The following is a 13,951-nucleotide window of genomic DNA, read 5'->3' as shown; positions in this document are numbered from 1 at the left end:
ATTACTGATAGTGCCATGCAGTTTCATGCTGCTGTATGCGTGATGCAACACCACTGGCAGCCTTACAAGGACATCAGTTTCTTAACGTCTAGAAATTTCCAGCCACCGTTGCAAAAGTTACTGTAGATTTTTGGGGATCTAGAGAATAGCAAAAGGGAAAGATGATGCTGCCAACGTGAAACAAGTGAAACATCAATAAGGGGTGCTATTTTCCTGAGAACAACTTTAATTTGATCTCTGCGTCCAGGTTTTCCCTAAGAACGCTTGAGCAGAGCTTCTTACTCAAACATACAGGCCCTGAAATACTGCATTGCAAGAATAGGACTTCTAAAAACTCTTTTATGTTGCTTAGCTTTCTCCTCCAGGAAACCATCCAAATGGTATCCTTAATTCTACTAGACTGAATTCTGCATTTCAGAAAACAAGATTGTGAAAGCAAAATCTTTATTTTTTGGAAGAACGTCACCTCAGAGCAGAATATACAACATTTTCAAGGAGTTCTGCTTCTGATTTTTAGCAGAGGCTTGCATTATTTTTCATGCCTGAGCTATGGAAAATTAATTCAATCTTTCCTGTTTAAAACCACTCACTTGAATGTCATACGTTCATGAAACACATGGTTACAGTGGATAGAACCGTCATTAAGACAGAGTGACTCAGTACTGGGCTTTCACATACAAGTGACATACAGACTCGAAAGCTCAGTAACAAAAAATTATTTGCGACAAAGCAGACAAGTTAGTTTGCCTATTCAAACATTTATTTTACAAGTTCAACTCTGTACAAATCTGTCACACCAGTAGCTGTGTTTTATGGGCATTTCTGGTGAAACAGAAACATTTCTGGTGAAACTGTAGTGTGGGAATGATTTTTCTGAACCTGTGGAACAGCTTCATTCATTTTTTTTCACGTACAAAACAGCCTATTGGGACTTAAAATGGTTGGCAAGTCAAGTTAGCCCTGCAATTTGCTGTATTTCCAGCATATGACACAATTCAAAAACTCAATGTGTTTTGGAGTGTTTATGACTACATGCTAACACTGAATTACTGAAGTGGGCTGTTACATACTTTATTCATTTCACCATCGAATTCAGAACTTGTGGAAGCTTCCAAGCAAGTCAGAAGGCTATGAGATACTTTAATTTTCTTTCTCCTTACTCTACCTGCTGATTTTTAGTTTGTACTGTAGGAACAAGATGGATTTAACAATTTGTATGTTAATTCTGCAGATAAGTAGAGAGAAAGGGTTTAGAAGGAACACAGGTTCCTTGTTCAGGTGTTTTTATTGTTCTGTATTATTGAAAGAAAAAGATCCTGCTACAGAGGTAGACAGGTACAAGCCATGATGGTATTAAAAGCATCAGCGTTACATACATTGGCTGTACTAGTAAGAAATACGCTTCTGTAGTTCTTTCCTTTTTATATGCCCTATCCCAGAGGTTGAGAGCAGGTGGGAGACTTCACTTGGTGATCCATATCACGCGTGTCTTGAAGGCTGATGACAGGCCATCCTCAAAGGAAAGTTGCTTGTCAAAAGAGTGGTATGCTTTCCTGTGAAAACCATGACACGTGTATAACTGTGTGATTAGCCTCTATGCATGCTGCAAGGTTTCTCGGTTCATCTGTGGGCTATAGGCCTTTTTTGATTTTAGAATAAATGTTAGGCAGGAGGAGGGGAAGCTTTGTAAAACAATTAGAAAACTGGAATTTATTTTTCTTCAAGTAATTTAGCTTAATAAAGTTTTTACTTGCTATTGGAGACACTTAGTAGTTTTTCTGGAAAGAAAGGCAAACATCACCTATTAAAGTTTGACTGTAAGACTGCATGTAGAGAGAAGCCAATACTGTGAAGGGTGCTTTGTGGTACCATGTGAAAAGCTCCTGACCAGCTCTATCTCCTTGGGTCAACAGAGGCTGGGGTCAGTGCAGAGGGAATAAGAGCATAAGGCAAGCTGTGTCTGCACTTAGAGTGTCCCCACTCGTCACTTCTTTTATACACTTTTGGGATAGATGACACTTTGTATTTTCCGTGCTAGAGGAGCACTGCAGTTTTGGTGAATGGTCCCGCTGTACATTTTGAGAAACCCCACGGCCCCAGATACTCAGAACTGCGTCCTGGGCATATTAATTTGAGTTTACATTGTAGCCTAACAAAGAATGAGACTGAACTGCTTTGAAGCAAAGTAACTTTTATGGTTTGCTACTTGAACTTAGATAGGGGAGTTTCTTTTACTATAATTCTCATTGTTACTGTTACTTGCAAAGCTCTGTGGTCTGAAATTCTACACTTTATGGATCAAAAGTTATCTTAAGTGTTTCCACACTAGACAGAATTTCAACAGCTTTGACATCACTGACAGTTCTAAGAGCAATCCATGTGGGTAAAAAGCTGGCCAGAGAAAGAATCTGGTAAAATATTAACAAACAGAAAAGAGCACTCTGGCTCTGGCTTCATTCTGGCTCCAATCAGACAAAGACTCATGATTTCTTTTCTGTGTTACATAAAACTTCATCTTTGAAGTGTTTCACAAATATTAACTAATCCCCTAGTTACATTTTCTTCACTTAAATGTTCTTCTCCTGAATAGGAACTTGCTTGAGTTGGTGTTCCTTCAGAAACACAGTGAGGCATAAGCAAATATCTAGCGACAAGTTTCTTAAGTGAAATTTTCCATCTGGGGAAATTTCAGTTTGCTCATACAACATGTTTACCTGTATCTCTTTAGTTCTGAAAAAAGAAAAAAATCTGTGAATATTAATTTCTGACTGTAGTTAACACACATCAAACAGAAGATATGTTAAGCATTTCAATACACTAAACAGGTCCATTTTCAAAAGCAGTTTAGGCTCTTAACTATGATCTTACTAGCTCTTGTTTCCAAGGTCACTTCTGAAAGTAAGTTACAGGCTTGTAAATTAGGTGTGCTTTTTCATTGTGTGTTTGTGAAAACCAAGCTACTGCATTTAAATTTTACTGCACGGTGCATATTCATGCTGATTTCATTCAAGGTCCTTCACACATGTGAACAGTCCCAAGCAGAACCAGTAACATACGAAGGTCCTTATTCAGTGTCCTCTTAGGATATCTCACTCCATTTCTAATTCTGGGGTATTGGTTCTTTGCCTTCTTCTATTTTGTACAACTGACCTTACAAGTTTGCAATTTCATGGTTTTAAATTTCTGTGTTAACACAGATTTTTGACAGTCCGAAACTTTACAATAGCCATATAGAATGCTTATGTTCTGCGTTGTTGTTCCAAATACCTAACTAAGTAGCCTTTACTAGTTACAACTGTAGTGTCTCTACTAATGTCAAGAGACAAGCATACAGAAGACTTCAGAGGAAGGGATGCATGTGATGCATTGGTGCTTGGTTACTTTGCCTTTGGATCTACAGGATTAGGGCCTCCCACATTATTTCTGGAAGTCATCCCCTTGGCTGAATACAAAAGACCCTTCAAAAGTGAGGAAGTATTTCAGAAAACAGACTGTCTGTAAGCAGTGTTGACTGTGTGCTATTTATGGATCTGCTCATTGCTGCTATTTAAGCCACAAAGAAGAGGTATTCTCATTCTGCTGCGGCTCCTGTTCAAGCAAAATAATCTTTGAAGCTGTATCCAGTACCTTTCAGACACTGCTGCCTGCACTGTTCTAAACTGTTGATGTTGTGAAATTCTGCTTTATTATCTGCCAGATGTGGCAGAGGTTTAGGGTAATGCACTATAATGATTGAAGTCCTTTTTCTAGGCAGGAAAATATGCCCCCAAAGGTCTTCCATGGGCTCAAGTATCCTTCTTCATATCTTCTACATCTGTAGGTAACCACTAGGTAGCAAGCTGAACAACATGATTTCACATCAGTAGCGCAAGAGTCCACTGAGCTTTTGCCACCCATAATAACAAATGCCACCAAGCTGACTCAGTGCAAGAGATTGCATGCGCATGACTGAAGAGCTGGTTCAAGCTAAGCCTGAACATGAAAATTATTTTGAAAAGTGTCATGTTTAGACACTAGCCACAGTGTCATGCTTTGCATAGAGCTATAAACCCTCAATAGATTAACTAATTCCATAATTCGATAATATTTTTTATTTCCTTCCATGTAGAATTTTGTTTGGACTTTCTACCATGTTCTGATGACTATGAAAATTTACCTTATCCTACTAATAACTTCTCTTTGTCAATTCACGTGCCTCTTGTTCTTGCTCTGTGATTGAATAGTACCTTGGACTGAAGCCTGTCATGCTCAAAAAATTCAACTAGTACAGAATGCTGTAGCATGTGTTATCGCAAGGATGTTATGGCTACTTCTGCTGTCTGCTTTGACTCTCCATAGAAAATCTAGTTAAAATCTCAGTGCCTTGAAAAATAATGATTAAGTGGCTGGAGCCAAGCACCTGTAAATACTACCTATAGCTTACAATGAATACTGTGGTTGACCAATTCTACTTATCTTAACTAATGAAAGCTGTGATAAGACTAAAGTTCAGTTAGTTGGTGATAGTGGTTTTCAGAGAATTATGTGAGAGACTGCAGAATGGACTCCTTCATTGGTATTAAGACCAGTCTCCCTGTTCACCAACCAAAGATATTACTTTTTGAGTTAGTCCTCTCTAGTACCCACAGATATTTTAGACAACAAAACCGAAGATTTCCACAGTAAATGCCTTCCTCTGTGAGAGAAGATGAAAAAAAACCCCCAAAGATAACGGTAGTAGTGCAGCTTTGTCAAGCACGCAGAATTGCCTTTGAGCCCTTTGGATCATGCGTATCCAAACACCTTTTGCTGCAGCTTTTGTGGCTGCTGGTGATTTCTTGAAACAGATCAAACTATTGCAGCCAACTACTTTGTCACCGTTTCACAATATGGGAACAGGTAGGTCTAACTTTGTATCGTATTGTCCAGTGTGTTCTATTGCCTTGATTGATACAGATGTTCTCTCACAATGGAGAGAAGGGTAAACTTGTAAAATGTGATGTTTAAAAACAGCTGACCAGATAGGTAGTGCTTGACTTGAACAGTTACGCAAATCTTCCAGCTGTCTTCCTTTCTCCTCTTTTAAGCAGTCTGATGCTAATGGAGAAGGAACAGGTACAGATGAAGCAAGGATTGAGCAGGAGGTGCTGATGTATTATACCATCAGCGTAGCAAGCCTTAATGAACAGTTCTGTGCCTCCTGTGTACAGAAGTGGTTCTGTTACTCACTCAGTATAAGACTTCGACAATGTGGCACTATGGCAGCGATATATTTAGAGAAAAAGAGTAAACCACTTATCTTCAACTATCCAGTCTCATAATTGAATACAAACATAACTACAAAGTATTTTTATTTCTTTTTTTGAGCAGTGGAGTTTGAAGTTATACGTTCAGCTGAGCGATCTGAAGAATCTCAGCAAAATATCAAAGCCAAGGATGAACTTGAAATGCCAGCTGCAGATTTGACAGTCAGAGGAACCAGGCTGGAAGTTCAGCAGAAGTTAAAATCCAGGAATTTATCTTGTGCTCATCCCATAAAATCAAAAATCTCTTCTAATGTGGCAAAAATCCGCAACTATAATATTAAAGACTGATTTCTTTGTTGGCAGCAAGTTCCAGGTACACACTTGCTATTAACTCACTTTGAAATACATAAATCAGATCTAAATGTCAGCTTCATTTTTGTATGTTGAGTTGGGATGTTTGCAGCCCAAAGACAGAACAAATACCCTGTTTCATACTGTGCACCCTAAAATAAAGGGTTAATCTGTGTACATTATGAGATTACAGTCTTCACTGTTAATACTGATTTATTTTAATTATATATGTTAAATATTGCTTGCATCATGGATTTAGAAATGCCCAGTTAATACATATGTAAAGCCTTGTGCCTTTAGGCAGGGCTTGCAGGTCTTCAGCAAATATTTTGTTGAGAAACTGTAGATGGGATTTAAGCCTAGAAGGGGGATGCCTCAACCTACTGTTTTCTTATAATTAACAATGTAACCATTAATCCCGTGCAGCTATCATTCTACTTGAAAGAAAGGGGGTTGAAAAGATTACACCTGAATCTGTATTGTTTCTCATCTTCTGTAGCTCTTTCCACTTGTTCAGACAGCATGAAAAGAGTATAAAATCAAATTTCTATTGTCACACCAGTAATTATATTTTTCTTTAACAAGAGATTGCATAGAGTTTAAAGCAGTGAAAAACATGTTCATTAGCAACAGTTAGAATCATACAGAAGCATTGTAAGAAGTAAGTCTTAGAACAGATGAAACTAAAAGAAAATTCATTATTTGAATGAGTTGTGATGTAATGAGGGATATCTACATAGTTGTGGACACGCCAGGACATTGAAACAAGTAATCGGTGTATTTTTGCAAGATTTCCAGTAATGCTGAGCTGTCTTGGGCTATTAAAGTGATGAACTTTACTGTAAGTAAAGGAAATACACATGAAAAACACAAGAAAGACCTTTTTTACTATGAGGATGGTCAAGCGCTGGAACAGATTGCCTAGAGAGGTTGTGGACTCTCCATCTGTGGAGATACTCAAAACGCAGCTAGACATGGTCCTGGGCAACCTGTTCCAGCTGACCCTCCTTGAGTAGAGGGATTGGACTAGGTGATCTCAAGATGTCCCTTCCAACCTAAGTGATTCTGTGATTCTGTGAGTGGTATCACTGAAGTGAATACTACTTCTCAGTTGCTGCTAAAAACATATAAAATCTAAACATGATTAATGAAGAGAGCTACTTATACACGAGTGCCTTTTTTCTGTAGCACTTTTCTTTTTAGAAATGCTTTCCTGGTACTCTTTGCAAACAGCTGCTCTCTTTGGCATCTGACAATGTGGTAGTAATCATTTTGAGAATTTGAATAATTTTTTTCTACTCCCTGCTGAAAATGTTTTGCTTCAGTGCCAAGTTGCTATGATATTATAATCAGATGCTAAATCTGCAGTAAATTTCATTGAGATGTTACCAAGCCAATATGAGGCCTGAGAGACCTTGTGAGCTTATTCCTAAATCATTTAATTACTTGAAAATCCTGTCCTTGGATTCAACATTTAACATTGTTCATGAGCTAGAACAACATGATGCATTCCCTTGAACCAGGCCCTGAATGAGCTCTTTCTGTAGCTCAAAGCATAGTGGTTTCTAACAAGTACAGGAATTTTGGCCCAGATCACACCAGTTACAGCTCTTACTGGTGGTTTCTAGAACACAGTGTGTAAATTCAACAGGTTTTAATAGCTGTAGATTATCCTGAAAAGTAATATTTTATTTCCAATTCCATGTTTAATATTGAACTGTGGAGATGCACAATATTTTAGTGTTATGAGATTCTGTGCATTTACAGGTGCTAAAAGCAGTGTGCCCTTAGAAAAAGAGCAGTTTTTGTTCCATAATCTTTGTAACACTGCACCTGAGCCTGGAAAACATTACTCTCTATTGCTTACATCATGGATATAAGCTTACGGGCTACACACTTCAGAAATGCCTTTGTGTAGGTTTCTTTGCAGGTTTTTAGGCTTTTTGTTTGCTTGTTTGAGGGGTTTGGGGGTTTTTTGTGGTTGTTTGGTTCCCCACCCCCAGTACGTCACCTGGCATGCCTGGTCATGCAGAACTCTTGCCAGAAACGCAACTTTAATTTATTCAGTTTCCCTGAGAAACAGGTTTCCTTAAGGCAACTGTAGGTAAGGGAAGATGATAGCCCTTGATTGTTTTGGTTTGTTTTACTTGTGATAGAAAAAAAGTAGTTCCATCATTGAACATTTGCTTTGGAGTAACTCTAAGAATATAGCATATAAGTATGCTGAAATATAGCATATAAGTATGCTGAAAATTAACAAAGTATGCATAATAACGATAAATAACATGAACAAATTGCTTGGATCCTGTGTGGGGAGGTTGTGCTAAGTATGTACTAAATACAGGGGGAAAATTCTCATATATTTCTCTTATGACCAAAATACTAAACAAATTGGGCATTGATTCTTAAAAACTGGATGAGAAAGAGTGGTGGCCAGGTAGTGCTGTGGTTGCTATTGAATTGTACAAAGAAAAGAGAGCCTATAAAAAAGAGAATTCCAGCTGATCACGAAGTACTGAAAAGGTAAAACAGAGTAAATTGTTGATTGGTGTTGTTACTAAGGGATAAAAACCTATTATAGTATTGAGGAGTATATGGATAAAGGCAAAAGTTCTGCCCAGAGAAGGTCATAACCGGGCCGTATTGCGCAGCAGCAGTACTGTAGCGCAACTCTGGCAGCAGTGGCGAGCACTGATGGGAACGGGACCTCTGGGCGAAGCGTTTTCTCCCCACAGGCGAGAGAGGGGGTAGGGGCTTTCTGCGTCCCGCCGTCCGGGCCCACGTTGGCCGACCGAAAGGCAGGATGGCTTTGTGTTGGAGTAGCAGTCGTAGGTAATACAGAACAAAATTCGAATTCGTTTACTATTTTGCTGTAATTTAAGGAGTGTAGAGAAAGTGGATAAAAGGCGCCTGCGTGCAGAACGATCTTCCTCGTTTCCGCCCGTTGGAACGGTGGGCGCAGCAGGGGCACGGCGGGGAGCGAGTCTCTGGCGCTCGCGGGAGCGCGGCGGCCCGCCCCCTGCGGCGGCCCGCCCCCCGCCTCCGGACCCGCTCCTTGCCGCCAGGCACGGCGGCGCGACGGGCCCGAGCACGGGGCAGCGCATCCCTGGCCGGCGTGCGCGCTGCCCTGTGGTAACCCCGGGACCGCGCTCCGCCGGGGTGAACGACCGCCGCCTCCGAAAAGCGACGGGTGCTGCCCGCTCCGCCGGCGGCCCCGGCCGTCCCCTCAGCCGTCACCGCATCGCCTTATCGCTTAGCAACGCCCCACGGGCCCCGCGATTGGCAGGGCCGCGCCCCCGCCCACACGCTCCCGCCTCCGGATTGGGTGCCGGCCCGGGATTGCGCGTCCAGCCCCGCGTCCCTTCCCTTTGTGCGCCGCGGGCGCGCGCGGGAGCTCGGCCGTCCGGCCCCGCCTGGCCCGGCGCCCGCCGAGCCTCCGCGTCTCTCGCCGAGCCATGGTGCCGGCGCGGCGCGGCAGTAGCCCCCCAGTGTCCGCACCCGCGGGGAGGTGGGAAAGGGGCACGAAGAGGCCCGCGCCCGCGGTGCGTCGGCGCTGCCTCGCCCCCGGCCAGGCCGGCCCGAAGCCAGGCGCCCCCCGCAGCGCCCGGCCTTCCACGGCTTCCAGTGCAGGGCGGGGCGGGAGAGCTTGGCCCGGTGCCGCGGGCACGGGGGCCCGCCCGGGTCCGCCCCGCCCCGGCCTGGCCAGGGCCCCCTCCTACCGCGGAGAGGCTCCGGCGGGCAGAGGCTGGCATCACCCCGGGGCCGGCTCCGGGTGGCCCTGCCCCGGCTCTCATTGGACCGCGGCGAGGAGTAAACTGTCAGCCCATGTGGCGTGGCCGCCGGAGGTGGCGGCTGCTTAAATAGCGGTGGGAGCTAGAGGGAGACAGTGAGGAGAGCGCGGAGCATCGGCTGTGCGCAGAGCCCGCGTCTACCCGCAGAGCCCGCGTCCACCCGCAGAGCCCGCCGCGGCGCTGAGCTCACGCTAGAGTCTTCCCGGCACAAAGCCTTCCGCCCCTGTGCAGGTACTGGCGGGACAGCGGATGCGGCGCGGCCGGGAGAGTGGCGGCCTCCGCTGCCGCCTCCGCGGGCCGCTGCGCCCGGCGGGCGCGCCGGGGAGGCTCCATCTTGCCCTCTCCGCCGTGCGGGGCTGCGCCCGCGCCTCGCTGGGCGAGTGGCGGGGGGTTCGCAGACTCGGCCGGGCCCTGTGGGCCTGGCCCCCGCGACCAGAAGGTTCTGCGCCCCGGCGGCGTGGTTGCCGCGCCCTGTTGCCGCGGGCCGCTCTCCTGTGGCCCAGCGCGGCCGTGCCGAGCTGGGTCCCTGTCGGGTCGGCGGCTAGTTACCGAGCCGCAGCCCCCCGCTCCGCCCGCCCGGCGAGGCGGCGCGGAGGGAGGCTGAGCGGCTGCATTGTGGTGCCGGCGCTCGGCCATCTTGGCGGCGGGCGGGGACCCTGCCGCCGCGACCCCTCGCCGCCGGTCCGGGCGGGCTGGGGGGGGCGCCGGGGCGCGCCCGGGGACCCGGCCAGGGACACCGCTGCCTGCAGCCCTCGCGCGCGCCCGACGGCAGGAGCCTTCCTGCCGTTCTCCCGAGCGTCGGCGTGCCGTTCCCCAGCGTGGCGGCGAGGCTCCGCGGGTGGCGAGGGGCCGCGCCCGGTGCGGAGCCAGCAGCGCCCGCCGCGGGGCTGGGCGGCCTCGGCGGTCCCGTGCTGCCGCAGCTCGGGCGCGGAGCCCCGGGCTGTGTGGGGCGGGCGCCGGGGCTGAATGGGCTCCTCTGTCCGGGCAGCGGGGCGACGGCGCTGCGCTCCCCTGCGGTGTCACGGGTTGGCGTAAAGGCACTAGCGTGGCAGGCTGAGGGAACTTGTAAGGGAGGAGACTCAGCGTTCGCTATTGCGAAAGGTGAGTTGTCAATAGGTACTAGGAAACCATCTCAAAAAAGGTGCTGCATATACTGCTAAACTTCTTTTTTCCACTTCCATGTAAAACAGCCGCCCACATGAAGTAACCCATTGATCGTGCACCAGTCTGGATTTGATGATGTGATTCTGGCAGGAACATGGCGATCATCTTCTCTCTTGTGCTGGTTTTGCTCCTATTTAGTTTTTATTCCACATTCCTTCCCTGGCATAGGGCCTTTTGAGATATCGAATGTGTATTTTCCTAGCTGAAAGCTTTATTCGGATGCTTAAATTGAAACAGGCAGTGTTAAAGCTGTGTATGTTAACTGGCATACTCTTTTGGAGAGCGGTGTTGGGGGGTTTGGAGCATGCCTTGCCTTAAAAAACAAAAGGGGGGGAAAGCCTCAAGCCACATGAGCAAAGGGTTCACCTTTTCCTGCAGCCTCTCTGCTTCTTGAAACAAACTGAAAATAATAGTACATTGTGAAAGGCTGCATTTAGCAGGTGAATTCAGAGGATGAGGCCCCTATGTGGAGGGCAGTTATGAACAGATATTTTACAAATGATGTAGTGATACTGAGGACTTAAATTGTTGTACAAATCAGTTCTGACCATTTGGGAATCAACAGAGCTGTGTTGATTCCATGAGCAAAATCTAACCTAGTTTTCTCAAATAACAGCTCTGAACCAGATTGTGTTTCCTGCTAAGTAGTGCATTTTAAATATGACAACACACTACCATTTCTCATTTGTCTTGTGGTCAATGGGACAAATCCAGCCTTGAAACAGAAAGAGACAGTTAAAAGGTCTTTGTTAAATCAAAGCTATAGCACACAGATTGATGGTAGCCAAATGCCTTCAAGAAATGAAAAGCAGCCTGTGTTTGCCTCTACTTTTTTAAAGATTTGGGGGGGGGGGGGGCAGGCATTATAGCTCTTTACAAGTGAAGTTCCTATGTAATGACAATTTTAATTACAAATTTTAGAAATTATAATCAGAGATTAGGAAACCTGGATTATGCTGTAGTCATACTGGAAAAACTAGGAAAGCAATCCTTTTGTCAATATCTGTGCTGAAGGAGGCTATGGAGGAGTCAAGGATGTTTTGTTTTACAATAATGGGAGCTCCAAAAAAGATCAAGGTTTGGACTGCCTAGAAACAGTAGCAGAGTTGGCTTTGAGGATTCTGCTCCGCTGTGATGACAGCCATCAAAATAACAGTGAAATAAATATAAGCTATGTGCTCCTGTCTAGGAAAGAGAACTGTGCATCAGGCAAGATAAGGTTTGGCTTTATTTGCTGTTTCTTTGCAAACAGTTTTTTCTTCCTTCCCTCTCCCCCTCCGTTCCTCACTGAACTTTAGTTGGACACAGGTACAGCAGAATAAGAAACGTATTCTTTTTGGTGGTGGGCAACTCAGGTACGAGTGGGAGAAGAAATAAAATTTTACCTTCACTCTTTTATTTTTCTTTTTTTATGTCTTTCTTTGTCTTTCGCCCTCTAAAAGCTTACAAGCTTAATGGGCACAGAGATATTTTTGTAGGGAAACAGTAGATAAAATTATGGGGGGGGGGGGGGGGGAACAATGTGCAGCTGCTAGGGATGTTGGAAAATGGTGATTAATACTTCTTAATTCATTATTGGTGCTGGATTAGTGAGGTACTGAAAAACAACTTTTTTAAATGCAGTGGAGAACAGTATTTCAACTTAAGAGTAAGTTTGATAATAGTGTTAAGCTAATGTGATACCAATAGGTATCCACTACATAGAGAACAAGGTTAAAAAGGTATAACATGAGTGGAGAAAAGAACCGGCATCAATAAACAAACCAACCTTGTCAAGTGGCTAATGTGGGAGGTAGATAACCAGAGCACAGGTATAAAGTGATGAAAGTTGTAACTAGTCAATAATACCAGAAGGGATTGTTGGTTATTACCAGTCACAAAGTGAATGAGTCAGCAACACAATATCATTGCCAAAAATATTGTGTAAATCCAGTGAGGTGGTAGTTTGTGCTTAACTGAGGTGTCTATTGGACTGATATGTTGGGGGGGGGGGGGGGGGGGAGGTTGCTTCTCCCCCTTCTCCCATCAGTTAAAAATGCAAACTGTTTAGGAAGAATTCACAGAATTCAATTCAAGCAAAACTGTGGGGTAAACAGAGGAAAAAGGATGTTAGGTGTCTGGCTGGATCCAACAAAATACAGTCTTAAGAAACCAGAGAATCCTGTTTGTCCCTCTTTATCTTCTTTGTCTCCTCTTTTGACCTGTTGCTTTTGTTCACCTTGCTCATCAAATGGAGTAGGAACAGTCTCTTCTGTATATTTGCTGTAGTCCAATCTCCTGTAAAACAGCTGTAGAAATAGTTTTCTTTTTTGATCTGTGCTAGGTCCTATACTTCAAGAACTGTCAGTGTACTGTGTAGAGTCTAAAAGTGCTCTACAGAAAAAAAGGAGTCTCTAATATAGTAAAAATAACACAATACATCATTTGAGGGTAAAGTCAAACTTTAAAATGGTCTACCTGCTTATTATCTGTCAAGGAAGACCAAAGACATTGTTGGGTAGCCATAACATCTACTTTAATCACTGTTTAATCAGGGATGACTTAATATTAATGACTTTTCCTCTTCCCACTCTTGTTTTCTACAGCAACTCATCTCTACGGTCTGCTGCTAAATCTATAATTTGTATGTTACCTTAGATGTAGGCATTTGGAACTCTCTGTGTCAAGTCTAAATCTTTCCAGTTCTTTGTGTATAAAAAAATCCTTAAGTTGTGGCTCTCTTTACCCATTCACCCAGCTAAAATTAACTTTTTGGCTCTTGTTCGTCTACATTTTGATTACTGCAGCATCTTTTTGTCTGCCTTTGACACAGTGTTGCTCAACTACATTCATAACATGTTGGCAAATATTGCTTTGCTGATAAGTTCCATTACTTCACTGTCTCAGAATAACATTTTGTCAGGATTGGCTGTACCTGGATGGAGTTCTTCTGGTACTCCAGGGAGAGATGTGGGATGGGAAGGAACAATCTCAGAAGTGATGTTTCAGTCCCCTGAAATACAAATTATACTTCTCTCCCTAGAAATCATTGCCCAAAGACCTGAGGCATAAAATCGAATCATAATCACATTATCATCTTGTACATCTCTTGTCTTATGCTTAGATTGTGAGCTTTGTGCCTGAGATCCATTCTTTCTCTGCCCCTAGTGCAGAACTGCTGCAAGTATAGCAGAGTTGTGGCCCTTGATTGGGTTTTCCAGGTACAGTGGTGACGCCAATAATAAAACTGACTTGCTAGATTTATGTGAGTGGAAAAACGGAGAGGCTTCTCTTGAGAGGAGGGTGGACTTGGCCTATTACTACCAACTTCAGTTTTGGTGAGTAGTTTCTCAGTAAGGGCCTTGTGCATTTGGCCCCGGAGTGGAATGGAACATCTGTCTGTGTGTTTAGCATAAGACTGAGAAATCCAAGATGTCCTTT

General features: G+C 44.5%; 2 protein-coding genes across 2 annotated transcripts in view; both read left to right on the top strand.

Moving 5' to 3' along the window:
- CCDC57 (coiled-coil domain containing 57) overlaps positions 1-6,243 on the top strand; it is a 40,015-nt gene extending 33,772 nt beyond the window's left edge. The window contains exon 14 of the mRNA XM_075518668.1: positions 5,350-6,243. Coding sequence (XP_075374783.1) covers positions 5,350-5,573 — 224 coding nt within the window. The 3' untranslated portion in view covers positions 5,574-6,243. The remainder of the gene's footprint in view (positions 1-5,349) is intronic.
- Positions 6,244-9,371: 3,128 nt separating this feature from the next.
- Positions 9,372-13,951, top strand: part of FASN (fatty acid synthase) — a 51,772-nt gene continuing 47,192 nt past the window's right edge. Inside the window, exon 1 of the mRNA XM_075519180.1 lies at positions 9,372-9,598. The gene's annotated coding sequence lies outside the window, so the exon portion shown is untranslated. The remainder of the gene's footprint in view (positions 9,599-13,951) is intronic.

Source organism: Mycteria americana, chromosome 16, assembly GCF_035582795.1.
Source record: "Mycteria americana isolate JAX WOST 10 ecotype Jacksonville Zoo and Gardens chromosome 16, USCA_MyAme_1.0, whole genome shotgun sequence".
NCBI lineage: Eukaryota > Metazoa > Chordata > Aves > Ciconiiformes > Ciconiidae > Mycteria > Mycteria americana.
The sequence above is the reverse complement of the archived record's forward strand: the minus strand, read 5'-3'. Positions and strand labels throughout refer to the sequence as shown.